General features: G+C 51.9%; 9 protein-coding genes across 9 annotated transcripts; 6 read left to right on the top strand and 3 right to left on the bottom strand.

Annotated features, from left to right (window-relative positions):
• Positions 1-453: 453 nt before the first annotated feature.
• CGCA056_v011090 (uncharacterized protein) lies at positions 454-4647 on the bottom strand (the record flags this gene model as incomplete). Its single annotated transcript, XM_037326337.1, has 1 exon — positions 454-4647. One exon carries the CDS (start codon positions 4645-4647, stop codon positions 454-456), a length of 4194 nt encoding a protein of 1397 aa, XP_037175941.1.
• A 998-nt stretch (positions 4648-5645) lies between these two features.
• Positions 5646-7155, top strand: FCK4-0 (putative alcohol acetyltransferase FCK4; the record flags this gene model as incomplete). The annotated part of the gene is made up of 2 exons (XM_037326336.1): positions 5646-5686; positions 5745-7155. The coding sequence occupies 2 exons, from the start codon at positions 5646-5648 to the stop codon at positions 7153-7155; spliced, it is 1452 nt and encodes a 483-aa protein (XP_037175773.1).
• Positions 7156-7243: 88 nt separating this feature from the next.
• Positions 7244-8652, bottom strand: CGCA056_v011088 (uncharacterized protein; the record flags this gene model as incomplete). Its single annotated transcript, XM_037326335.1, has 2 exons — positions 7244-7500; positions 8070-8652. 2 exons carry the CDS (start codon positions 8650-8652, stop codon positions 7244-7246), a joined length of 840 nt encoding a protein of 279 aa, XP_037175774.1.
• A 6318-nt stretch (positions 8653-14970) lies between these two features.
• On the top strand, positions 14971-17016 carry Ankk1 (Ankyrin repeat and protein kinase domain-containing protein 1; the record flags this gene model as incomplete). The annotated part of the gene is made up of 1 exon (XM_037326334.1): positions 14971-17016. One exon carries the CDS (start codon positions 14971-14973, stop codon positions 17014-17016), a length of 2046 nt encoding a protein of 681 aa, XP_037175768.1.
• A 740-nt stretch (positions 17017-17756) lies between these two features.
• Positions 17757-18488, top strand: CGCA056_v011086 (Glyceraldehyde 3-phosphate phosphatase; the record flags this gene model as incomplete). The annotated part of the gene is made up of 1 exon (XM_037326333.1): positions 17757-18488. The coding sequence occupies one exon, from the start codon at positions 17757-17759 to the stop codon at positions 18486-18488; it is 732 nt and encodes a 243-aa protein (XP_037175601.1).
• A 118-nt stretch (positions 18489-18606) lies between these two features.
• Positions 18607-20019, bottom strand: CGCA056_v011085 (Dehydrocurvularin biosynthesis regulator; the record flags this gene model as incomplete). The annotated part of the gene is made up of 1 exon (XM_037326332.1): positions 18607-20019. One exon carries the CDS (start codon positions 20017-20019, stop codon positions 18607-18609), a length of 1413 nt encoding a protein of 470 aa, XP_037175599.1.
• A 1338-nt stretch (positions 20020-21357) lies between these two features.
• Positions 21358-22605, top strand: BOA1-0 (Oxidoreductase BOA1; the record flags this gene model as incomplete). Its single annotated transcript, XM_037326331.1, has 6 exons — positions 21358-21391; positions 21442-21512; positions 21559-21779; positions 21832-21913; positions 21965-22256; positions 22313-22605. The coding sequence occupies 6 exons, from the start codon at positions 21358-21360 to the stop codon at positions 22603-22605; spliced, it is 993 nt and encodes a 330-aa protein (XP_037175600.1).
• Positions 22606-23181: 576 nt separating this feature from the next.
• On the top strand, positions 23182-24374 carry aclE (Dehydrogenase aclE; the record flags this gene model as incomplete). The annotated part of the gene is made up of 2 exons (XM_037326330.1): positions 23182-23776; positions 23830-24374. 2 exons carry the CDS (start codon positions 23182-23184, stop codon positions 24372-24374), a joined length of 1140 nt encoding a protein of 379 aa, XP_037175769.1.
• Positions 24375-24795: 421 nt separating this feature from the next.
• CGCA056_v011082 (N-glycosidase R617) lies at positions 24796-25329 on the top strand (the record flags this gene model as incomplete). The annotated part of the gene is made up of 1 exon (XM_037326329.1): positions 24796-25329. The coding sequence occupies one exon, from the start codon at positions 24796-24798 to the stop codon at positions 25327-25329; it is 534 nt and encodes a 177-aa protein (XP_037175770.1).
• Positions 25330-25555: the final 226 nt, after the last annotated feature.

Below are 25555 nucleotides of genomic sequence, written 5' to 3'. Positions count from 1 at the left end.
GGTGGGATACCGAGCCGACTGGGACCGGGGCGCCGCACACCGCCGATCGACGGCATCGTCGCAAGCCAAGAGGACCCGTTACCATGGCTTCGGGAATGAGAAGACGCCGTAGTCCGCCAGGAGATCGCTAGCCTGAGTTTCATCGTCGCTATATGACAGCGCCGATATGATCTTTCAGCAATGTGGGTGGGTGGCTGTACTACACCACCGGACGAACATGGTTGCATGAAGGTACTCAGCTCGCCCCAACAAAGGTCTAGACAAACCCATCAAAGACCAACGTGAAACACACGAGAACGACAAAGCAGCATGATTGCAATGATTTAATTACCAAAGGAGTTCTCCCCTCCTCAAGGCCCTATCCAGCATGCTATCCCGCGAAAGCAAGCTATTTCGTGTTATTTACACAATGTATAGTACAACCACAGCCAGAGGGCGCGTGTAATTACATCCTCACACCCTCTCGTCTCCGCCCATGCTCTCTTCCTCGTCGCTGATATCGTACCCCATCTCCCTCGCGTCCTGCACTCTCTCCCTTGCCACGCGCGCCTCGTGCCATGCATCCCATCTCGCCTTGTCCTCCGGCGATTCCTCCGGCCGCTTGACGAGCCCCTTCTTGCGCAGACGGCGACGAAGCTGGCGCTTGTCCCAGAAATCGAGCGTTCGAATGTCGATGGTCGCGATGTCCGTGCCGGTAAGGTAGTCCTCGAGATCGGCCAAGAGGTCTGAGGCATCTTCAGCGAGCTGGTTGGCGACTTGGCGACCCCAGCCGTTGGTGGTCCACTCGTCCATCTTGACAGGAATGGCATAGCCCCAGGTAGGATCCGTGGCCGACCAGACGCAAGGCGTCGATGAGCATGTCGTCGGGCGGCAGTAAAGCTCGCACATGGCCGACTCGGCGGCGTACCACACTGCGCTGATGATGACGAGCAAGCCGAGGAAGGTGATGCGGAGAGGGTTGCGGTGCATGAGTTGGGGGATGGGAAGCTGAATGACGTTGACCTTCTCATCGGAAGAGATGCTGGTGTGGTCGGCAGTCTTCTGAGTGGCGGTGGATTGCTGGAATGCAGTTCCCTTTGCCTGCTGATCTTGTACCATCGCGATCATCTTCTCCATCTCGCTGATCTTGTTCTCGTTGTACGAGGGGTCGGCGTGAGACACCTTGTCCTCCAGGCGTTCGATACCCTGCTTGGCTGAGCGAATGCTTCGAAGCCCATCCGTGAGGGTCTTGGTCATTCTGTCGATCTGCTGCATCGTGTGATCACGTTCGTCACTGCTCAGGTTGGCACTGTTCGCAATTTCCTCACGCTTCTCGTAAATCTCGTCAAGCATGCTCTCCACGGTCTCCTCGGTCTCAAAATCGGGGGGCAGAGGCTTCTGCAAGTTAAACATTTCCTCCAAGTCATCCAAAGTCGAGTCCTCGATTTGATGGCGGCGCTGAAGCTCCAAAAGGTCGTCCTTCACGGTGGGTGGCTTCACCGAGTTCATCAATGGTCGTCGAGGTCTAGATGTGGATTTGCGCCGGCGGAGCACAGAGGTCGTGGTCGTGCCTGCGGTGTCTTGCTCCTTCTGCTCGCTCGATTCGGATTCGGATGCGTTGGCATTGGAGATTGATCGCCCTCTCAAAGAAGCGCGGGAGTTTCGTCTGCTTGATGCTCGGCCATGGCTCGTAGAAGGTCTGGCTTCAGACTTGATGGCTGGCTTGAGCTCCTTCTCCTGTACCTTTTCGACCCGAACCGTTGCGGGAGTGTCTACGTATGCGCCTGTAACCTTTGGGGTAGGGAGAGAAAGTGGATCCGTCTTGACCGGGCGAGGAGTTTCCTCAGCGAGGAGGTCCTTATCCTCCTCAGAATCAGGCTCGATCGATGGCGGTCTGGTAGAGCCACGTTCAGATTGGCCGTCTGTGGGCGCAAACAGCATGATCTCCTGCTCGATGCGATCTGTCGGATCGCCATCGGAGGACGCCATGCTCTTCCTGCTGTCCTTAGAAGATTCAGTCGAGCGTTGGCGCCGTACACGGCGCAGACCAGCAGACACTGGCCGCTCAGCCTCAATGGTTTTGGGCTCGTCTTTTGAGCTGCTTGAGGCCTCATCCAACTTGGGAGTTGGGTCCAGCTTCTTCGGAGTGTCGTTGCGGTTACGTCTCGTGACTTCTGCCTTTTCCGAATCCGACGTCTTGGGACGATCTTCGCTTCTGCGGCGAGGGACGTATGACTTTCTGGCGGGTTCCTCGGCCTTCTTCAGATCCTCTGTCTTCTTCGGCACCTCCTCGACCGGTGCTGTCTTGACGGATGGCTGATCCTTTGTCTCCTTTTCCTCGGCCACCTCTGTCGTCTGTTTCTCCTTGGCCAACGGCTCGGCGACCACTTTCTTGATGGCCTCCTGCGGCTCTCGCGCCGTAAGCCTGTCCTGAGAGTTGCGCTCAAGATCCTCCGCAAAACCCTCTCGAAGTCTCTCGATGGTCCTAGCCGGGTTCACCGTCCGTGAAGTTGGTCTCTCCTCCTCGTGCTTGATGGTGTTCGGCGGTGGGGTATCTTTCTCGGTCTTTTCGTCGGCGGCTGCTTGAGGCTTGACCGTCTCGGGCGCTGGGCTTCCAGCTGGGCTACTGCTAGCAGCTCTGGCGAGCCTTTGCAGCAGATCTCTTGAGTCTGTTCGGGTGTGCTGTAATTGAGGTCGGCCGGGCGACGTCTGGCTCGCCACTTTCGCCTCCGGCTTCGTCTCTCTGGGCGCGCCGGCATTTTTGTAAATAGTGACAGGGGTGTTTGCAATGTGTTCGCCTTCGTCCTGTTTCGTAGGCTGCCAGGCTTCTCTCTTGCTCTCTCGGATAGGTGTTGATTCTTTGTCGACTCGTTCGGCCTCTGGCGAGAACTCTCTGGACATTGAGTTCCGCTCTCGAATCTCTTCCAAGCGGCTTTCAGCCAAAGCCTTCTTCGACACAAATTCTGCCTCTCGCGCTCGGATAGTGTCGAGTTTGGAGTTTTTCGGTCGGGGATATTCCCTGACAGGCGGTGCGAGATCATCCTCGTCGGGTGTAGGGTAGTATGAGCGTGTCTGGGCCTTCGTCTTGGCCAGCTCCTCCTCAGCCTCAGCCTCTCTCTCACGAATCTCCTCCAGTCGGGTGTTCCTTCCCCTCGATTGGCTCCTGCGCAGCTCTGCCAACTGCTCGTTTGCCTTCTCTTCACGTTGGCGAATCTCGTCAATCTTACTGTTGGTCCGCGCTGCCCGTGATGAGAGAGGTCCGGCAGATGCTTCCCTCCGGAAAGGGCTTGATTCGGGCTCTTCTGCGTATGCGCTGCCGTTGGAGAATCGTCGATTGGAGGCATCGTCGTATCCAGAGCCGCTAATTCTAATGCGCGGGCTGTCCGAGATCTGAAGGTCTCCGGCAGTGAAGTCGGCATCCAGCTGCCATGCGAAGCTCTTCTCCGGCGATCGCGCCTCAGGGTTCGTGGAGCCCGGCCGCGAAGTTGGGGGCGTCGGTTCGAGTGCTTCAACGGAAGGCAGTGGCGTATTGGCAGCAACTTCCCAGTCCGGTTTGGGTGTTCTCTTGATGCCCTTGTCGTCCTCATCGAGAAGATGCTTGATCCAACCTTCCGGGACTGAGCTCTTGGCAAATGCCCTAGCACCAGGGCTGCTACCCAAACTACCGTAGCTTGTCTTCCTACCCAGGTTTGGGCTGGTGCCATTCAAGCTCGAGTTGCTCGTTCGCTTCCCGAGTGTCTGGCCTCCGTTCAGGCTGCTGTTACTCGTGCGCCTCCCAAGCCCGGGGCCACCGTTCAGGCTGCTGTTGCTCGTCTTCCTTGCTAGTGTTCGACCGGTGTCCGCGATGTATGGCCCGACTCTCGTGTTGCCGAAGAGGTTTTCTGGCTGGCGGGCAGCGCTGGGCGACTCGGCCATCTCGCGTTCGTACTGGCTCAGTCGTCGGGTGAAGCTGCCGGAGCTAGAGCCGCTCTGCGACGCTGGGCTTCCGCTGTATCCACCATAGCGGCCGACGTAGCTGTCGCGCAGTGAGTCGCTGGACAACCTGGAGAGAGGTCGGCTACGGCCGAAGTCGTTGGGTTCCTTGTTAAGGTTCTGTCGAACTTTGGCCTCTTCAGCGACCTGTCTGTTATGGAAAGGGCGGGGCGCAGGGCTCGGGGAAGCGTCGACAGCAGGAGACGTTCTGCGCGTTCTCTCGAGAGGGCTGGGGCTTGGTCGGTCTTCTTCTCCCGCCAACGCCCAAACATCTGCTACGGAAGGAATTTTGCCCTTGGCGAAGACTCCGATTGTAGATTTGGGGCGGGGAAGTCGGGATCCTGGCGAAGCAACATCGGCCGAATGGTTGGAACCGACTGACGGCGTCTGGGACATCGAACTTGAGGGTCGGGGGATGGCGGCAGCAGCAGCTCGTGAAGGTGGTCGCATAGAAGCAGAGCTTGGAGGTCGGGGAATGCCAGCTGCGCGAGAAGGTGGGCGCGCGTTCGTGGGGGAGAAGCCATAACGGTTTGTTGTTCCTGACGCTGCCGGGGCAGTGTCTCTTGGATTGAGCGTCTCGCGCGACGGCTTGGAGAACAGCGGCTTGCGGCCCTCTTGGTCGATAGTCAATTGGGTCGAAACACGGCGGTTCGGTCGCGCCCCTAACTGACCCGGGGCGGCTGTATCGTGGTCCATGGCGGGTAAATCTTGGGACCACGTTCGTTAGTTTTTGGTGGTGTAAGGCGTCAATGGTTTTCAGCGGGAAGCTGCATGGTTTTGCGATGCGATGCGATTCAGCGACAAGTCGCGTCAAACACAGTTGACGCGACGTGAAAGATCAAAAATCGAGTCGCGGGTATGCTATGATTCGGTCGACGTCATGTTCGTCTCGGCGATTCGCAGTCATCAGGGGAATATTGATCGCGCAAAAGGAGAAGGTTAATAATTTGGGACGGAGAGCGAAAGTGATGAACCGCGTCTCCCACTAAGCAGCGACCGGGGGGTGCTCCCCTGGGCAGGCGTGGGCCACCGTGGGACCTCTTTCCTCCTTGAGCTAAACCCCACACGGCCCCTCCCAAATATCGGCGCGGAAGAACCATTTCGGAAATGACTAATCGGAAGCTGCCGGCGCAAGTGGGGCTCGTGCATGCGGTTCCTGGGTTCTGGACCCTGATGGCCGATTTTCAAAACGGTGCAAACCGTTGAGAAACGCCATGACCGTTTGGTTTTTTTTCTGTTTAGCTTCTGCAACGGCTGCCTTTTCCTTCTTTGTTCCGTAGGATCCGAACCATGTCTGTAAACCATGGCAATGCCCCAGTCTTCAGCTGGAAAGGAGAGGCCTCCACAACTCATTGCAGCTCATATCTCAAGCGAACACTGGAAGATTGCGCGTCATGAGAGACCCAGAGGCCGACTGCCCCCTGCATCAGGATCAATATGAAGACGGCACAACAGGAAGCTATGCCTCTCTCAGTCGGGGACCCCTTGCATCAACAATGCCCGTGCACAAGAGCTTTGTGCTCACCAGCGCGATAAAATGGAGGGATGTCCACGCCTGTTTTTGTTGACACTGCGTGAGCTTGGACCAATCGCGACTCAACCTCCCTGCTGTTCATTTTTAGCAATACAACTCAGGGTCCAACCGCCATTGTCTGCAACTTGAGAGCTTGAAAGACCGCTCCACGTTGCCAGCCATGAAGCCTCAACCCACAGTGGCCCGACCATGTGGCTACATGTAGGCGCCGCAGACATATCCGATGCATTGCGAAAGCCTCTGACGTCTGCTACTACAGGGAGAAATACTCCACGGCACGCCACTCTCTGAATTTCTATCACTCTGTCTCCGTCACGGGCCGGTACGCGGTCCCACCTGGCACTGACAATGCCACCCTGAGAGACACTCTTCAGCGGGCTGTTGCACAAGTCGTCCTGGAGCAGCCCATGTTGCGGGTTGGAATCATCGATCAAGACAAACAAAGCACAAGCTTTGTTCATATCCCACGTGTCGATCTGTCGGAACATATCCAATTGTTCGGGTCATCGCGGCCAGACGAAGTGGACGCCACCCTGAGCAAACATCTCTCATACCAGCATTCCCAGCTATGGCCAGATATCGAGCAGCGCCCACCGTGGAGGGTCTCCATCATCCCAATTTTCAATGGCGAAGAGACGCCATCCGAGGTTGAGATCGTCTACGCTTTCCACCATGCCATTAGCGACGGCACCAGCGGCTCCATCTTCCATCAAAGACTCCTCGAAGCGCTGGGCAACCCCATGAAAGACATTCCAGGCCTGGAAGGAAAGACGATCGCATTTCCAGAACCGCCTGTGCTACCGCCACCGCAACATGAACTCGTCAGCTCGCGACTTAGCTGGACATTCTTCCTGGCCACTCTTTGGGACGCCTTTGGCCCTTCGTGGCTGAAGAGCAAACCCGCTATTCGACCGTGGAAAGCGCGCCCGATCGATCTTGCGCAGCCAAACGAGACCAGCACCCACATTTTGCGGATTCCTCCAGCGCTTGCGACGAAGCTGCTCGTCGTGGCACGAAGCCATTCTGTTACGCTGACACCGCTACTTCATGCCCTCATTGTCGCATCCGCATCCCGACGGATCCCAGAGTCCGAGGCACCGACGTTTGAGCCCTGTTCCCCCATCAGTCTGAGGCGGTACCTGCCCGCCGGTTCAGACTTTGACGCAAAGAACCAGATGCTCGTGCTCGTGACATCAGGAGACCATCCAATCCCGCCTGCTCTCGTCACCAAGCTCCGATCATCGTCAGGCACAGAATACGAAGATGCCATCTGGAAGGTCGCCGCCTCCGTCAAGTCTACCATGAACGACAAGCTCGCGAGTCTGCCACACGACGACCCAGGATCCATGCTGAAATACGTAGGGGACTTTCACCACTTCTTCCGCCAGAAGAATGGTCAGGAACGAAGCAACAGCTGGGAGCTCAGCAACTTGGGCGCCATCAACGGAGGAAGTGGGAGCTGGAACATGACCCGGGCGGTGTTCTCCCAGTCAGCGTCAGTCTTGGGTCCTGGATTCAGTGCCAACATGGCGGGTGTCGTTGGGGGAGAGATCACGGTCACGTTATGCTGGAACAATTCCGTTGTTGAAGGTTCTTCGGTTGAAGGTGTGATTGCAGATCTGGACGTCTGGTTGCCAGAGATTGCCAGCCGTAAACCACTATCTATCTGATCCCTTCGATATCCGCCTTAGGCTCTGATGTCCATACACGAGGAGTTTTCGTGTATTGTGTGAATTCCAAATGGTCCTCCCAGAAGTCCTATACCATCAATCCAAGATCATTCTCCCACCTGATCTTTTTGAAGATGTGCCAACACTTGGACGGGATAATCTTCAACTCGTCGGATCCGAGCTTGTTCCATTGACCAGAGAGCTCTGAACACTTCTCACCCTTCACAGTTGTACCAGCAAGGGTCCAGGAGCTCTTTTCCTCGGTGGAAATTCTTCCATTTTGTTCTCGGGCATCCTTCCAAGCTCCTTGTACTCTCAAAAGTTCCATTGTTCTGATCAGGCAATCTGTATTTGTTAACCCCAGCCTGCGAGTACCTTGGTCAAGAGAGCAATCGGCGTCTCGACCTTTTCGAAAGAGTCGATGTCACTATCCCACACTTCCTCCCGTGACCAAATCGGCGTGCCACCTTCCACCCACTTGAGAGCTGCGGATGCATGGTGCATGCGAAAAGCGATATAAATAGGGAACTGGATATGGCGCCAGTCTGTTTTGAGAAGCAGCCTCGAATCAGCCCCAAATGAGACCAGATGGTCAATCATTGACACATCATCACATGTTGCCGCATATTGGAAAACGCTGTTGTGGGCCGTGCCCCCCAAGCGGTTTGGATCCATCCCGAGATCCTTTATGAGTCGCGTGGCAATTGACTTGTTTCCGGAAGCCACTGCTGTATCAAGTGCTGTGGTGAAAACATTTCTTCCCCAATAAATAGCACAAGTGTCCTTCCGATAAGAATGATCCATAAGTATGTGACGAATTCTTGTCGAGCAATCACAATATAGCTCCTCAAGCATTTTCAGTTCGGGTGGCCATGACGCTGGCTGCGGAGGAACCATACAAAGTGGCGACGAACCAGCCGAAAGCAGGTGCGCGATGTCGGTCTGCCTATGGCAAATGGCGTAATGTAACGGGGTCCAGACCATGACACCTTTGTCGTAGTCCGTACGATAGGTTTCGTGGTAAGGAGAAATGTCGTTCCAGGGGCTCACGCACCCGCAATAAAGTCGCGCCGGAGCCTCGATGTCGACGCCTTTGGAGATCAACCATTCAACGACATGCTGATGGCCATAGATAATGGCGAAGTGGAGGGGTGCTCCCCAGCGGGCGCGCGGAGATAATTGGTATGGAATACCCTTCGCCAACTTTTCATCTGCTGTGAGCGGCTTAACCTGATAGTAGTCAAGATTGGCGCCGTGTTCAGCTGCGAGCTTTAGAGCTCCGAGGTTCCCGTTGCTCGCTGCTTCAATCGTCGGGCCTGGATGGTGGTCCTCGACGGCGGCCTTATACAGCAAACGATTGAAGGCGCGGTAGAACGGTTGGCTCACACGAGCGAGGTTTGAAAGGTCGTGGATGTTGTCGAGGAAATCGCCGATCATACTGAGAAGCTCTGAAGGTAGGAGGGCAAAAGTTGCCTCGGTGAGCCTTGCCGTATCCATGTCGATTCTTGAACCACAATGTATCGAGCAAGAAGAGGGTAGGGGAGTCTTGTCTGAAGAAACGACGGCATGGAATTCTCGCACCGCTAGCAGTTTATACTCGAATGGTGTGAAGTGGAGAAAACTTTGAAAGAAAATCAGCAACCGTGATGGCAACAGGTCCAGTGGATCTTCACTGGCTTTTGGAGGTAACTCGCGAAACCAACCTCGCAGGCGAACTCAAACCCAAACTCAAGATTTTCGCGATAGACTTGGACTTGACATTAAATGCAACAAACACAGCATATTGACTAGGCCTGCGGCTCCATTTTAAGCCAGCACTTCCACATGCAAATTTGTCAAAGAGGCCGCATGAGTGAGGGCAAGTGTGATTCAGTTTCTGTGCCACATGTTGGGTGCCTGCAGACATCAGAAGGAGAGGCTTGGTCTCAAAGTCCTCTTCTAATACACGTTATAATGTCAGCTTCAGAAATTATCACTATCGAAGGAGATTTCGGCAGTGCTTCTCACATAACTCGTATTAAGCGTCAAATTAGAACCTTAACATTCAGATTACATCCAGTCCGACCGTTGGTAAAGGTTCTTTGGGGAGATTGTGATTGCAGATCTATACATCTGGTTGCGAATTGCGAAAGGTCGCTGGAGGTACTTTGTGTTGATTTCCAACTTAGATGGACGTTATGAATGGGCTAGTCATCAAGGTGTCCCTCAGCCATACACAGGTAGCGGCCGGCATCAACTCAGATAAACAAGCCCGCCTAAGTTAAGACGGTAGACATACAATTCAAACGCCCAACCGGTCCAGAGCCCTCACATTTTTACTAACACTGCCATGGGCAAAGGAAACCAGCTTCAGACCCTTGTCTGAGAATCAAATACTGCTCGGTATCTTGAGTGTCAAAATCACCCGTGAAATGAAGATTCCAAAAGATGGATAGGTCATCAATTACTCAGCTACGCGACCCATGAGTGTTGCTTTACATCCCCTTCAGTCCCTCTCTTCTCCCGAGGCACTGCTTCTCCAATACATTTGTCCTGCCTTGTGGCTCCAATATCCATCAGGAACTCTCCGATGCAACCCGGTCTGGTATTTGGATGGACGGTCGCTGTGTATTGCCATGTAGCCCCTCGATCCCTGGGTGAATCGTCTGGCCTACCTCTTTCATAGAAATCGAATTTGACGTCTTTGGGTAGGTAAGCTCCCATAGCCACGTAGATATCGCACTTCTTCACAACATCCCTTGTTAAAGCGTCCCCGTTCTCTCCAATCTTTTCATCGGGAAAACCCGAACCTCTAATGATCAACTTTTTGTTACCTGACCCTTCAATATCGACAATCTCGCACGAGTTCCAAACCCAGGCTTGTTGAATGCTATCAATGGTTTTACCATCGAGAGCAACACCAGGGGAAGAGTAGATAGGATCCTGTTTGTCCATAGGCAGAGGCTCGCGCGTTCGACAGTCAGTGTAGACAAATATGATGGCACCATCCGGAACCTGTTTGCCGGACTCGCCGTTGATCAGCCACAACTCATCAATGCAAGCATTCCCTTGGTGTTCTGTTTCGTCTTTCCCCTTGTCGCACCAAGCTTTAAACCAAGGAGGCCCAGGGAGGGACATCGATCTCTCGACACACATTGACAATGTACCACTGAATAGACTGTTTAGTGGAGATCAGTCAGATATTGAAAAGTTCAAATGTCTTACCAGACCACCTTCCTCACGGGAACAAACGTAAAGTAGCCACACTGGCCTTTATCCAACTTGACGGTCCAGGTGCGACCGTACGCAGTGCTCCAACTCTCTGACCATCCGCCAGATATTCCAGCCTTGAATAGCTTGCCGACTTTCGGGGTGACGCTGACACTCCAACCAACGGATGTTGATTCACTTTCTTTCATGGAACACTCGACTGGTGCGTGACAATCAGAATGGGGGAATGGTCGTTCCTCGGCCCATTCGAAGTATGTGCCTACGCACACCAGAGTCAGCCACTTGCTATTCTCAGAATCTCAAAGGCATGTTGGATTGATACTAACGAATTTGACAAAAGCTGCCGCATTTTGTCTCAATATCCGACCATCTTTCGCATGTGCCGTCTGATTGGATGTGATACTTTGCCTTACAATCTGCTTCGAAGTACTGGTGATACATTTTTAGAGCATGGTGATCTCTGCTCGAGCAGGGGTCTCCAGAACGTTTCTCAAGGAAAGCGGTCTTGTTGTCGAAAAACGCCCAACGATCCTCAGGACGGATAGTCCACAGAGGGGGATCTTTGGGGTCCCAATCAAAGTCCACAGGGCTTTGATAGAGACCAGAAATGTTTGTTGCACTAACTTTGCTCACGAAGAACACGGCGAGGAAAATTCGTAGATCCATTCCAATACCAGAAACAGGGACGCACGGAATTGGCCGGCTGAATCGGTGCTTCTCCAGCTGAATGTGGGTAGTTTGCAGAGCGTTACGCCAAGATATCAGAAGAATGGAAGGCAGGACTAAACTGCTTTAGTTGAAGAGTAGAGAAGATAGGCCACAACGACACGACCAAGAGTACACAATAACAACAGAAAATAGTGGTGACTGGGAGAACAGGCCCAAGGAAACTGGAAACGTCCTCACTTGCAATTATACCCGAAAATGTAACACTTGAAGATGGCAGCGACGAAATCCTTATCTTGTAATGAATATACACTCGCTGTCTTCGGGATCTCAAATGTTGACCGGCTGTTGTCTTCCCAACGTAGTACAGACGTGCGAATGAAACTCGTGTACTACATAGTTTCTTTCAGTTCTCATCAGATGAACTGCATCATGAGGACTGCCTTTCAAAGGTATGCTACAATTGGGTCTCGGAATATGCAGTGACCTGTCGATTAACGGTGTGGCGTAAGCTGTGTTGCTTGAGACGCAAGGGAGCTTGGTTACTAAACGCCCTTAGCAATCTTTGAAAGACTTGACAATTTCAAGTGTAGCTTTGATAGCATATTGTTGCTTTGCGCATTTCTTCGAAAATATGAATAGTTTGATTTGATCGGAGTCTAGCCAGTGGCATTAGTGCTTGCACAGGCCTAGGTAGTGTATTTCTCTTGCAAAAGCATCACGACCCCATGTCCCGTATGCTCTGAGAAAAAGCACATGACAACTTCGAAGCCCCCACGCCACAATACTATGCCCTCTGATTTCATCTGACCCAAAGAACAACTATGAGCTGACCTGCCTCCCAGACGAGGGTAGTTTGCTCAAGATTGTTACGTCACATGCGTAACTTGCGACTGCCATTTCTTTCGCATTTACCTGCGCCTTCTGCGCTCATTAGCCAACACGAGGCCAAGCACTTATTTATCAAAGAGTGCCTTACGATAGATTCTACTGAATTCTCATATCTATTCGCCAGGATGCATTGGCGCTCTAGAGTGCTGTATTCCCTACACCAACAACATGAAGTGATCCTGATAGAAAAATGTTTGAAGTTGCGGAGTTGGATAAAGTTTCGAATTTTATGTCTGCAATTTGGATCTTAGAATCTCTATGGCGCACCCTGCTCTCAGGGTTGATTCAGGCTGGCCAGGTGCTTAGCCATCAAGTGCCGATCCCTTTCGATACGAATTGTCAATCATTGCTTTATCAGACTAATGGGCGGTAAAGCTTAAATTATGATCAGTCGGAGAGGTTCCCTCTGGGTGTCTCTATTTGATCGGATGTGTTTTCCCATATTGCCTCGCAGATTCGTACACCCGCGCCGTCGAATCGAGATGTCGTGCCCGAACCCACCCTCGCTATCTGCTCTTCCCACGGAGTTATGCTACCTCATAGGAGACCAACCAGCAATCAAATCGGCTGATCTGGCATCTCTAGCTCGAGTCAACTGGCGATCTTACATCATTTTCACACGATACTTACGTCTAGCCGCTCTACGAAACACGCCCAACTTCACCATTCAAGCAGCACGCTGCGGCGATTTAGCCGGCCTCCAGTTTGCATGTGAACGTGGTGCCAAGCTTGATGTTATTCACAAACTTGATTTGAAAGGCTCGCACGCCAATATACATGGGTTACCTCGAAGGAAAATATGCTGGGGAACACCGCTGCACTTTGCTGTAGCGGGTTGCCACATGAACGTCGTCAACTGGCTTCTCTCGAAGAATGTCAGCATTGAGGCACCTGATTGTCTACATTGCGAATGTTTCACCGAGGGTGATGACGTTTTCGATCGAGAAGAAAACAAACGTATCCTAGTCTGGACGCCATTACACTATGCCATTTGCCAGGGCCACACCAATGTTGCTCGTCGACTACTCAACTCTGGAGCGGATGTCCTCTGCAAGGTCGACCCGGCCCCAAAACGTCTGCACCCAGGTCTTCGCAAGATAAAGCGGCGACACAAAGATTTCTTTTGCGACTACACCGAAGCGCTTCCACGAAACGATTTTCGTCGCAAGCTGCTTCGCATCCGGGCACCACAGATTGAGAAGAAACGCTACTGTTTGAAGGGTACCAACCAAGACGTGCCCGCAATCCACACCGCTGCAGCAAAAGATAATCGAGCTATCATTCGTCGCCTGAGACATAAAATGGGCGTCGACATCAAAAACGAGGCAGGCAATTTCGGCGAGCATGCGCTGTATCGCTCTGCGAACTCTACCAGCGTCCGCGTGGTTCGTTTTCTCGTGGCATTAGGCAAGAATGATCGCATGGGTACGTCGGTGTATTCCCCTCTTGTTACAGCATTCGGATTCAGACATCCTGCATTAGCTGTTGAGTTGATGAAGCACGGCACTCCAGTCTGGGAGTGGTATTACAAAAGGATGTACTGGTCCCTTGATCTTATCAGAGTACCTGATGCATTGTTAACGCGACTTATTTATGACTGGAGAGGGCGTGATTATACCAGTGACAGAGTTGGACCGGAACAGGTCGGTCTCAAACGGGTGGCTTTTCTGATGGCAGCAAGGAAAACAGTGGAAACTGTGCCACTACAAGTATCAGCGGAAGGCTGTTCAGAAATCCTCTTTGAAGGATTCTTCCAGATGTGTGAAGACGGTGATTTTGACTTGGAGTCTATCTTACAATACATCAAGATCACTGATCTTCAGATCAGTGCCTTAAGGGCGCTGCCTAGGCGCTTGACCTCCCTCTCCATAACCATCAATGCAGCCACAATGGCCTTGCAAGTAATTCTCAGATCATGCCGTTACATCTATTGGAAGTCCCATATAACATGGAACAACTCGGCTCCCATTGTCCACTTCCTGTTGCAGAATGGGGCTTCGGTCTGCGATGGTAGGTGGAGCAGTCTGGAAATAGCTTTGAGAGAGCTTTTAAATCAAGTTCTGGATGATTATGGATTCAGAGAGGGGAACTGGGGCACTGATCTTCCACAGAGGTTAAATTACAACAGTGGCGGGTTGATCGAGATTTTACGACTTCTAGGCTGCCATGAGGCGTACGATGATGAAACGGACTGGACGAGTCCAAACGGCTTACTCCACAAGTATGGATACATCGTTGGGTATAACACGGAATACGGCAAGAACAAGGAAATAGATCCTAAGATGCGAGAGAAGATCAAAAACGGAACATGGTCGTCGCTGCCGCGGCGGGCCCGGAAGATTTTAGAACGATTCGGGCCCCGCAGCGACTAAGCTGGAAAATGAAACATTCAACACTGTCATCTCTCAACGTTTTGCCAGATCTATCGTTTTTGCTATGAAATTTGATCACATACCGGCCCATCTCGCATACCTAACATGTTGTATTTCCTTACTGTGAATTGGACCTGGGCTATTCATATCAACTCATTCAATGGTACTGGCATCATCAACGGCGGCCCCAATTTGCCGGTTGTAGATCCCGTTCGTGTTCGCGTTCGCGACTGCCCCTGCGGACCTAGACACCTACTCTGCACCACACAGCAGCCTCGGATTGACTTCTAAACTGCATGCTGGCCAACTCGTCACAAATCCGATTCCACTTTAATCCGAGGCATGTACGTCTTTCTTAAGTGCCCCTTGGCTTAAGAATTCGCTCGCACGCCGTACTCCCGTCATCCAACGCGCTTGAAGCAACGCGTTTGCGGCGCAGCCCACCCGCGTTTGATCCTTGGACGGAACAAAAGCAGTTGGCTACGACATAAATCAATCACGGTCACTTGGACTTTTCTCTCAGTCAAAGGGAGAGGGTCAATTTTCACCTCACACTCGAAGCCGTATCAACCTCGCGTTGTGAGTCACTCAGGGCCGACTGCGACCTACATTTCACCCGTAGACTGACCAATGCCTCAGCACAACCCATCCGTTGTGATATCCACTACGCCCAACGATGGATAACCAGCCTGGATCTGTGTTCTGGTGGCAAAAGGCCGATGAGATTCCTCTAGAGACCTGGGAGCATATCGCCAGCTATGTCACTGATCCCAAAAGCCTGGCCGCGATGGCGCGTGTCAACCACAAACTCCGTTATGTGTGCGACCCCAAGCTGTACAACAGCGCAGTGGATGAAGGGCGGATCCAAGACGCGGTTCTTCTTGCCGCTGCCGAGGGAAATCTTGCTACATTGCAGAAAGCAAAACGCTACGGTGCAGCCTTTAACAAAATCACTCCGCTTGCTGAACCCTTCGAGTGGGTGTTGAACCTGTGGGAAGAGATGATGGCACGAGACGGCCCCTTGAGCCACAAGCCCGATTTCACACCGCCCGATGCGGGCTGGGCCACTCCATTGCATGTCGCCGCGATGAATGGCCACTACCACGTCGTCGCGTGGCTTCTCGATGAGGATGTAGACATTGAAGCACCTGCAAGGTTCTGCTGCGAGTGCTTGCCTCTCGTCGTACAGGACCCTACGAACCCGACACGATATCTAGGGGATTATCCAGCTTGGACACCTCTCCATTACGCCATCTGCAAGGGCCATTCCTCAGTTGCCAGGCTGCTTCTTTCTGCTGGGGCCTCATATGGCAACTTGTGCGTGCCGCAATCGTCTGGAAGATGGTATAAGCGCCCTTACAACAGAAACATAGGCGGACGCGCTATCGGACGGCTTTACTGTTATCCTCACCTACGAGACCAAGAAAATGACATCTCAGGACATGTTGCTGCAATCCATACGGCAGCTGCAACAGGAAACAAAGCTATCATGTCTCATCTTGTCGAGGGCCTCGGAGTGGATATCCACAGCAAGGACGAAGGGAACGCAGCACCAATACACTATGCTGTCTTGGCGCCAAATGCATCCATGGTCAGTCACGCCATCCAATTGGGAGCGGATGTACATTCTGGATATTGCCCTAGAACCGTGTCAAAACAAGGTTCAGGGTGGGATCACCGGCGAATTATTCCGATGTGTAAGAAAACACCGCTCGAGCCCCTTCACTGGGCTTTGTTGTGGAAAAAGACAGAGGCTGTCAGAGAACTGGCCTTGAATGGCGCTTGTTGGCCCAAAGTGTCTAGCGATGGTGTGTCAACACATGCTCACATCACGCGTATATTGAAAATCATCGACGATTCTGCCCCCAGGCCCGTGGCACCCCAGGGTTCGTATTTGCGACTACTTGAACGAGCATCAGCTCGTTCAGAGCATCTGCAACTCCTCATGGACAGCGTGTCGAGCAATCTTCCTGAACTTCTCAACTGGACATGGAACGTTGGCCGGGCGTCTCGGGATCGTTTCCAGATGGTATCCGAGTTTCAGTTAGCTTTCTTCTATGCCTGCCAAATTCCGGACATTGATGAAGCAGTCTTGCGCCAATTACGAGATTGTTTGGGCCTTGTAATGGGTCAGAAAGACTTTGACATGAGCGAGCACTACGTCTACTCTGATCTCGAAGCCGAACGGAAGTTATGGGTTCACCAAGATGCACATCCGGCCAAATTCAAATGCCCCATTGGCACACTAGCAATATGCCATACTGTTAGCCATATGCTGCGATCCTTTGAAGAAGAGATGCTTCGGAGATTGCGCTGGCTCTTGGACGCCAGAGCAAAGCCGACAAGTCCCCATCAGCCGCTTTCTCCTCTTGTTTGCCTCTTCAACAGAATCAGAGCCGAGGATCTGAAGTACGACTGGTACAACAAACCAAACGATACAGAATACCATGATTCATGGTGTGCATTCCTACCGATAGTTGAACTGCTTGGAGATAACGGTGCATGGCAACCATTTGATAACGACAGAATCGAGGGCATGCTGCTTGTTCTAGCAGCTTACTTCGGTATGGTGCGCCAGCTGTCAAGAACATCGGCGAAAGCTGCAGCAGAATTCCATCGTCAAGTGTTGGAGAAGATGCCTGCTGAAGTTCGGAAAATGGCGGAAGTGGCTCAGTTAACCACAGAAGAACCGGAGGGTCAAGCATCTCCTCCTACAGACTGATCGAAGAGCTGTCAATCAAATAGATGTAAGGTATGGCAAGGCATCTTAGAATGGCTACTATAGTATTGCGACTTATGTTTGTAGTTCTGCTGGGTTTGAAAGGGTTACATACGACTACTTTCCCATTCATTCCCTCAACTCAGGTATTTATTTTCAAGCCAGTGCCACTGGGTTCAGCATACTTTGATAGTTGCGTTCTCACTGTGTGGGAGATCTCCAACCTCACCACCTAGGTGGGCTACTCAATTTTCCTATTTCCTATTCCATTGTCATCATTTTTGTACGTTTCTCGCGTTGGTCATTCGCTCATTTCACATATTTGTATTAAACTTCGTGTCTTCCCAAGGAAATCACAAGCTTTTGACGGAGAGGTCGATAGTCAATACAAGGAACATACAAAGTGTGCCCCACGGTGTTAAAAAAGCCAAAGTCTCCTTCTAAGGATCATGCGTATGCCAGTGACACCATCTCAGTGTGCATTCGATGGAGAGTTCAGAGTCACGTCTTTCTCCTCTTCTAAGTTTTCTTCTTCGCAGTTTGCCGCCTTGAGGCGCACCTCGTTGACTGCCGTATGACTACCCCACAACGACCGGCGGATATCGGCGGTTCCCGCGAACTCAGAAAAAGCGGCATGAAATTGGCGTTGCGTCATTCTACGTGCTTCGTCCCCAAAAGTAGCCGAATTATCCAAAAACATGCTTGATTCGTTTCGTACGTAAATTCACGACTCCAAAGACGCCATGACCGAACCTGCGGATACTCCACCTATCCGAGCAGTCTTAGCCGAGAAGACATGGTTTGGATTCGATCTTGATGACACTCTGCATGAATTCCGACGCGCATCTGCGGCTGCAATCGCAAAGACACTTGAGGCAATATCTCAGCAGTATGGACAACCTGTGAATGCCTTGAAGGAAGAGTACACAAACATTCTCCGCGACAAAACGTTAAACGCCTTCTCCGACGGCAAGACCTCATTTGAGTACAGACGAGAGCGTTTCACAACCTTGTTAGAGCGCTTCTCCCGCGCCCAAGACGTTGACTTTATCGATCGGCTCCTTGTCACATACGAAGATACTTTGACACAGTCATTGCAACTCAAAGACGGGGCTTTGAGTCTTTTCGCGACTTTGAAAGAGAAGGGCAAGAAGGTGGCTGTCATCACTGAGGGGCCACAAGATGCACAAGAAAGGACGGTGAAACAGCTCGGCTTAGCGGGACATGTCGACTTCCTAGCTACCACCAACTTCTTCCGAGTTTCCAAGACTGAGGGTCTGTTCCCAAGAGTTTTGGAGCACCTAGGCATCCAACCTTCGGACATGGTTTACATCGGAGATAACCCAGTCCGAGATACCGTGCCAGCGAGGGAAGCGGGTATCTTTGCCATTCATTACAACGAGCAGGCAGAAACCTCTTTGGAGGGGCCGTCGCCACAGGTGAAATCGTTGGCGGAGGTTGAGGCCCTTCTATGATATAGCCTCATAGACCTTCTAGGATCTTGAGATATTCGAAGAATGAGGAATCTCGTGTACATTGACCATTTTCCTCCATTGAAACACATGGCAACTAGCTTTTGTGGCCCGTGTTGAGTTATAACGCCCCCTCAATGAAGCTGTCCAGAAACGCAAAGTCGAGGTTCTCAAAGTTCCAGTCAACCTCGGCGGAGCTGTTTCTCAGCAATCGCGATTCATGTATGTCAACTCTGTCAAGGACTTCGGATGGGTCCTCAACAGCTACCGGCATGATCTGTACCACGTTTGGGTCACCCCAATCTTTTGGCCTGCGATCGCATCCGCATCCATTTCCTAGGTCTTTATGTTGGCAATCGCCCGTTTTCTCTCGGTCTGGACCATATTTCAGTGGTATTGGTGTGTTGGGTGTGTCGTTTTGGATCTGTATGGTCGGCAGATGAGGCAAACAGATTTTCAAGACGGTGTTGCTATCCGTCAAAGCCGCATGGCTTCCGAAGTCTTCCCCACGCTTTCGTATTTCTGGCGAGAACACAACAGTGTACCGTCCTCCCGACATGGCATCTTCATCAATAGCCAGGAGATATCGAAGTAAGGTAGTCACCCGCTTAGCAATTGCATCGTCGTTTATATCAACAACCCCTTGCATGATCGCCAGGGTTTGCTCCAAAAGCCCTCGATCACTCAGTCGTTGATGTGCGGTAAAAGGGCTGGCGTCTTGGGCTACTGCGCAGCGGCTACCACCGTTTAGATAGGCCAGTAATAGGGTTGTGCAGGGTATGAAGGTGACCAGGTCTATGCCTCGGCAGTAGTAACGCGTTGTCTGAGACGCGCGAAAAGACACATATCTGGAGAGAATCTCGCGACTTGCTGTAAAGGCGACCATTTTATTATGGTAGTTCTCTTTCTGGGTAGTTGAATCGAACATATGAGGCAGATGTAGTTGCAAGAGGATATGGTAGTACATGAAATGGTTGTTGAATCGCAGAATTTCGCGAACCTTGTCCGACTGGCTAGTGCACGAGATCAAGTTCGGTGATACCCAGAACTGAGGCGGCATCGCGGCGGAAGCATCCTGCAATAACTTGTCTACTTCTTGAGTGAGATTGGCATCATGTAGTTCGGAGGCGCTTCGTTGTAATAACCGTCCGCATGCTACGCAGCACAGGCGTAGCATCCGTTCGAGGGGCGAGCATTTCTCGAGAGCCTGGGGAGTGGCGAAGGTGTCCTGAACCGAGCTTTGCGGTAGTCCAAGCATCAGAGCGATGTAGCGGTCAAACTGGACGATTCGAAACCACATATCGTCGGGGTCGACGGAGAATCCAGACAAAGACAAGGGCGCAATGTCACGATCGAGACCCAGCATTTGCGCGATTGTCACTGCTCTGCGGGCGGCCAGCCAAGACTGGCGAAGATCGCCGGTGTAGTTCTTGAAGAGGGCTTCGAGAAGGATACACTCGATTCCTTCGAAGGAGGCAACTAACTCGTCGTTACTAGTGACCAGATCGTGAGCCGTCGACACCGCCCGAAACATGATCGCTTGGTAGGGAGTGCTAAGGCTGTCCAGTTGATTTGAAGAAGACTCCGGAATTCCTTGAAGAAAGGTCGCCAGTACCAAGAGTTTGCGTGCCACCAGTGTAGGATGAGATCCCTCTGGTGGTAGTTGCAGTAAGACTTTGAGAGATGGCAGGGCTGAGCCATTTGAGTCCGCTCTGGCGCATGTGACTGCGCGGATGACCTGGGATGTCTCTACTGGCATACCAAGAAGAACGTCCATATCCCTTTTGCAGGGCCAAGCTGCCAAAAGACGTTGCGATAAGGCATCGTGCAACCCTGGATTCCTATCCCCCGTGGCGTCTTCGCCCAGGTTTGTGACTGGTTGACATGAAACATTATTGGATGGGTTTTCTTGAGAAATTGACTAAATTTCTGTCAACATGGCTATCTAGGATTGAGGTATGTCCGGACAACCTACTTGTGCGACGGGCTGTGAAGGAGGTGTGGAGGCTACAACACCAGAAGGTTCAACCAGTGATTCTTCACTGTCTGGCCCGTTTCTACGGCTCCATTGGCGTATTTCTGCTGCGAGGCTTTCCGGAGTTGGACCTAGATGGCCTTCTTGGCGAGCAGCTTTGAGTAGTTGAGTTACTAGAGCTTCGACATGACCCAGCCTATCCACGATGTGCTTGTTGCTTCCAGGAGGAGGGGGCTGGTCGGTGACCTCCTGGCTGACACAGTCGACTCCACGGCGCTTGCAACTATCACAAGTCTCCGGCGTATCGGCGGAGAAGGTGCATCGGGCCTTGCGCCGCTTGCAGTCCCAGCAGCTTTGGGTGCCCTTCCGCAATTTCCGGCGCTTCGGAGTTGGACCGGTAGAGTCGGCCAATGAGGAGGGTCGCCGTGGGACAGTACTTTGCTCCATTGTCCAAGTAGTCGGTGAAACCGATATAAGAACCGGAATCGATAGTATCGACGCAATGATCCGTGAAGATGAGAAGACATCCCTGAGTAGTCCTTTGTCTGCCTAATGCATGTCAGAATTAGTCATCAAGTCCTAGACCGGCGCCGTTCCGCCGGTATTTCGGCGGTGGAATTAAGCCCCGGGAATACCGCCCGCAGCGGGGCCACATTGGAGCTCCGGCGAAGCGGCCATCGGCATATTAGTCAACGGGATGGCGACCGTATTATCGGCGGAAGCAGTGATCTCTTGCGTCCGGCAGCACCATAGAAGGGGTTCGCGAGCCTGTGTATAAGTACAAGCCAATTCGCTCCATGTCTTCAACCGGAGGACAATCAACATCAGCCGAAGCCCAAAATCCCAGGTACCCATTTTCACAAACGAAACCAAACGGTCCAAACCCAAAAAGTCGAAATGGCCAAGATTGCAATCGTTGGCGGCTCGAGCAGTATGTCATCAATTCGTCTCAGGATGGGTAGGCTAACACGTAAGTACAAGACGTCGGATCAGAGGTCCATGATGCCTTGGTGGCCAGAGAAAAACATGAGATCATTCTCCTTTCAAGAAAGGTTGGTTCTTTGTCGTCCAAAAGCGTCATATTGCTCATGTTTCTAGGATGCACCCGCCCAAAAGCTTGCCCCGGGAGTTCAATGGGTCAAGACAGACTATGAGGTCGCTCATCTGACCAAGATTCTTGGCGGTGTAGAGACGGTGCTTTCCTTCGTCTCTGGTCCAGCGGATCCGACGAACACCTCTCAGAGTGACACACAGAAGAACTTGATTAATGCGTGCATCCAAGCTGGAGTCAAGCGCTTTGCTCCCAGCGAATGGGCTACGTAAGTTCTCAGCCACTCTAGTTGGATGTTTTCTTACGATATTGTTCTCCAGGTCCAAGTTCGACCACTTATTCTGGTATTCTTTCAAGCAAGTCACCCGCGACTACCTCGCGGAGGTGAACAAGGAGAAGAAGGTCCGTATTATCCCAGATGTCATTTTAAAAGTCTCGGCTCACAAAATACAGGTCCTTGAATATTGTCTCTTCCAGCCGGGCTTGTTCACGAACTACCTGACCTACCCGTTCGGCTCTTCCAAGCATGTCACTCAATTGGAGACCCCTGTTGACTTCAATCAGTGTCGCGCGCTGGTGGTCGACGGAGGTGAAGACGTCCCCCTGACCTTTACCACAGCTCAGGACCTGGCCAGAGTCGTCGCTTTAGCTGTGGAATATGAGGGAGAGTGGCCTCATGTAGGTGGCATCAAGGGCTCCGAGATCACCATGGGCCAACTGATCGCGCTTGGCGAAAGAATTCGTGGTTAGTTCTCGTCCTACCAGACTCGGTGGTTACTTCCATATTAATTGTGTGATCAGGCAAGCGATTTGCTGTTGAGAAGTTGAAGAAGGAGGACCTTGAGGCTGGCAAAGTTACCTCTTCGTGGACACTTGAAGTGAAGCATCCGTCAATTCCTCCGGAAACTCGAAAGGCCGTTGCTGCCAGCCTGCTTTCTGGCATTTTGCTCGGCTTTTCGGCTGGATGCTTCAACACCTCTTCTGAGTGGAACCAACTTCTGCCCGACTTCAAGTTCACTCCGCCTGAGGAGTTCCTGTCCCAGGCGTGGAAATTAATCGATGCTGGTGAGGACGTCGTCTTTGATAAGTATTGAAATTTTTAAATCTCTGGTCACTAGGTGAGGTCTGATTTCTACACCTCGCTTGGTTTTTTCATCAATTTTGTCAAGAGATATTCAGTGATAATATTTTCGCATGTTTGTATGCTGTCTGGTCCTCGGACATTGCGTCTTTGTCCGCTCCGGTAGTCTTACAAATCTACCTGATTAAACTGTATTCATCAATATCTTTGTCTGAGCTCAAAAAGTCCATCGTAGACAAGCTAAGAATCCAAATTTGGTAAAACTCGTTGATGAGGATCATTAGACTCTTCCTATACCGACCGAGCCAATAATGACGGGCAGCAGCTTACTAAAAGGTAAATGTCGTAGACCTGGGTAAACGTTATGTGATTTCCACCAAATGCGCGACCGGCTCCGCGTTCCAGCCCCTCATATGCCCGTGTGGCTTATTACAAATCCAGCACATCACATCATCGCTAGTACAACGTTTCGCCATGCAGACGGCCAGAGATCAATGTTTATAAAATAAAGGGCATTGCTTGATGCACAACCTCATTCTTCGCCAAGACGTCAGCTCATTCTCAAAACTTATCTATCGCAGCTTTCAAAATGGCACCAATTCGCGTCGGCATCATCGGTCTCTCCGCCAGCGCCAAAACCGCATGGGCTTCTCGTGCCCACCTCCCATACCTCCTCTTCCCTCTCGGTCGCTCCAAGTACCAAATCACAGCCCTCCTCAACTCTTCCGTTGACGCCGCCAAGCGTGCAATCAAGGCGTACGATCTGCCTACTGAGACAAAAGCGTACGGCAACCCAGAGGACCTGGCTGCCGACCCAAACGTCGACCTCGTCGTCGTCTCGGTGCGAGTCGACTTGCACCACGACACGGCGCTTCCCAGCGTCAAGGCCGGCAAGGATGTCTATATCGAATGGCCTCTTGCACAGGATGCGAAGCATGCCCAGGTACTCGCCGATGCTGCCAAGAATGGTGGTGGCAAGACCCTGGTTGGCATTCAAGGTCGAACGGTCCCTTTGTATCACAAGATCGGCACCCTCTTGCGGGATGGACGCATCGGCAAGGTCTTGAGCAGCGAGGTCAGGGCGGCAGGTGGCTTGATCGACCGCGCTGTCGTTCCAATTGACCTGAAATATTTCACCGACAAGAGCATTGGAGGAAACATCTTCACCATTGGCTTCGGTCACTGTAAGTCCCCCTTGAAACTGCCTACGGAGCATAATTGCTAACAATCATCGCAGTATTTGACCAGATCCAACATGTTCTGGGAGATGCATCAAACTTCAAATCCCACCTTCAGATCCAGCGTCCTGACGTGAAGATCAATGACGCCAAGACGGGAGAAATTATCGAGACGGTCAAGTCCAATGTTCCGGATCTCGTCATCGCCGCCGGCACTCTACCAGCATCCGACATCGTCTCAGAAGGCGCGACATTGCATCTCAGATACCGCAAAGGTCAAGCTTTCAAAGGCGATGCGCCCCTTGTCTGGACCATCAACGGCGAAAAGGGGGAGATCAAGTTGACTTCGAATGTGAGCACCGCGCTGCAGGCATTCGCGGACCCCAAAGATATCCGGATCGAGGTACACGACTTTGAAAAGGATGAGGTTGAGGAAATTACCTGGGGCTGGGGCGATTGGGAGTCCGAGTTGCCTTTCCCATCAAGGAGCATCGGCGCAGTCTATGAGGCGCATGCACAGGGTGAACCGAAGGATGTCGCAACTTTTGAGGATGCGTTGAAGAGGCACCGGCAGCTTGAAGAAATCTTCCCGTTGACTAATTAGAGCCCTGGGTTTTCCTGCCATGACAGAGTTGAATTAGGAATAGTTATTCTTCCGTTCCCAAGCAAGCGGTCACGAAAAGCAACACCCGAGTACTTCTTGGCCCGCGTGCGTTGGCAAAATAGGCGGACAACGCTGGCTTTGGCGAACTAAATCCTGGATGACACCGTTCGCTGTTCACAACATTCGCGTGAAATTGCAATACATGATGTGAATTGAGTAATTTGTCTGGCCGAACCAGTTTCAGCATTGGGCTGACGCCTGTAGACGCCTCAGCGCATCTGACTCACTCGGCGGCGGCGCTAGCTGTGGTTAGGCAGTCAGCATAAACACCATAAAAGCTGAACAATTTTCTGCTGGATTTTCTCTCGCTTCAGTACAACAAGCACGTATGAACCGTTTCAAATTACCTTTCAAAGCCATCATGGAGACTACACCAATCTACTTCTGGCGGGAAACCGGCCATGCAGGCTATCTTTCCCAATGGTGGATGGACCACCCATTCACCCTGGAGTCCCCTGACTCTTCACCAATCACTTTCAAAACAGCAGAGCACTACATGATGCACGGAAAGGCGATGCTCTTCAATGACCCTAAAGTTGCCCTCTCAATTCTCAAAGCAGATCATCCTAGAAAGGTCAAGGCCTTAGGACGCAAAGTTTCCGGCTTCGATGAAGCTGTTTGGAACGAGAATCGCGAGAGAATTGTTCGCGAGGGAAGCCTGCTCAAATTTCGAAGTAGTCCCGAGCTCAAGGAGAAGTTATTAGCCACCGAGGATCGTGAGCTGGTGGAGGCGAGTCCGATGGATCGCATCTGGGGTATCGGGTACAGTCCTGAGAAGGCACCGGCGTCAGATCGCAGTCGGTGGGGGCTGAATTTGCTTGGAAAGGTGCTGATGGAGGTTAGGGCGCAGTTGAGAGAGGAGGAGGAAGGTGATCCCGAATGGACCAAAGTGTAACTGGGAGTGGAAGGGCTGTAAACGAGACCGATGCGCTTTTAATAGGGACTCTCATCTCTGGATCATGTTGCTATCTCGCGTGCGGCTCTTCTCCAAGCCTCATACATCTTGCCACATGGTATTACTACGTAGTGCTTGGGATACATTCTAGAGCTTGAAACCGACAGAGAACATGCATCACGATATTCCAGAAGTCTGAGAGAAATTAGTATTTCCTCTTCTCTGA

The sequence above is a fragment of the Colletotrichum aenigma genome (assembly GCF_013390185.1).
Source record: "Colletotrichum aenigma strain Cg56 chromosome Unknown KSG_Cg56_contig07, whole genome shotgun sequence".
NCBI classification, from domain to species: domain Eukaryota; kingdom Fungi; phylum Ascomycota; class Sordariomycetes; order Glomerellales; family Glomerellaceae; genus Colletotrichum; species Colletotrichum aenigma.
The sequence above is the reverse complement of the archived record's forward strand: the minus strand, read 5'-3'. Positions and strand labels throughout refer to the sequence as shown.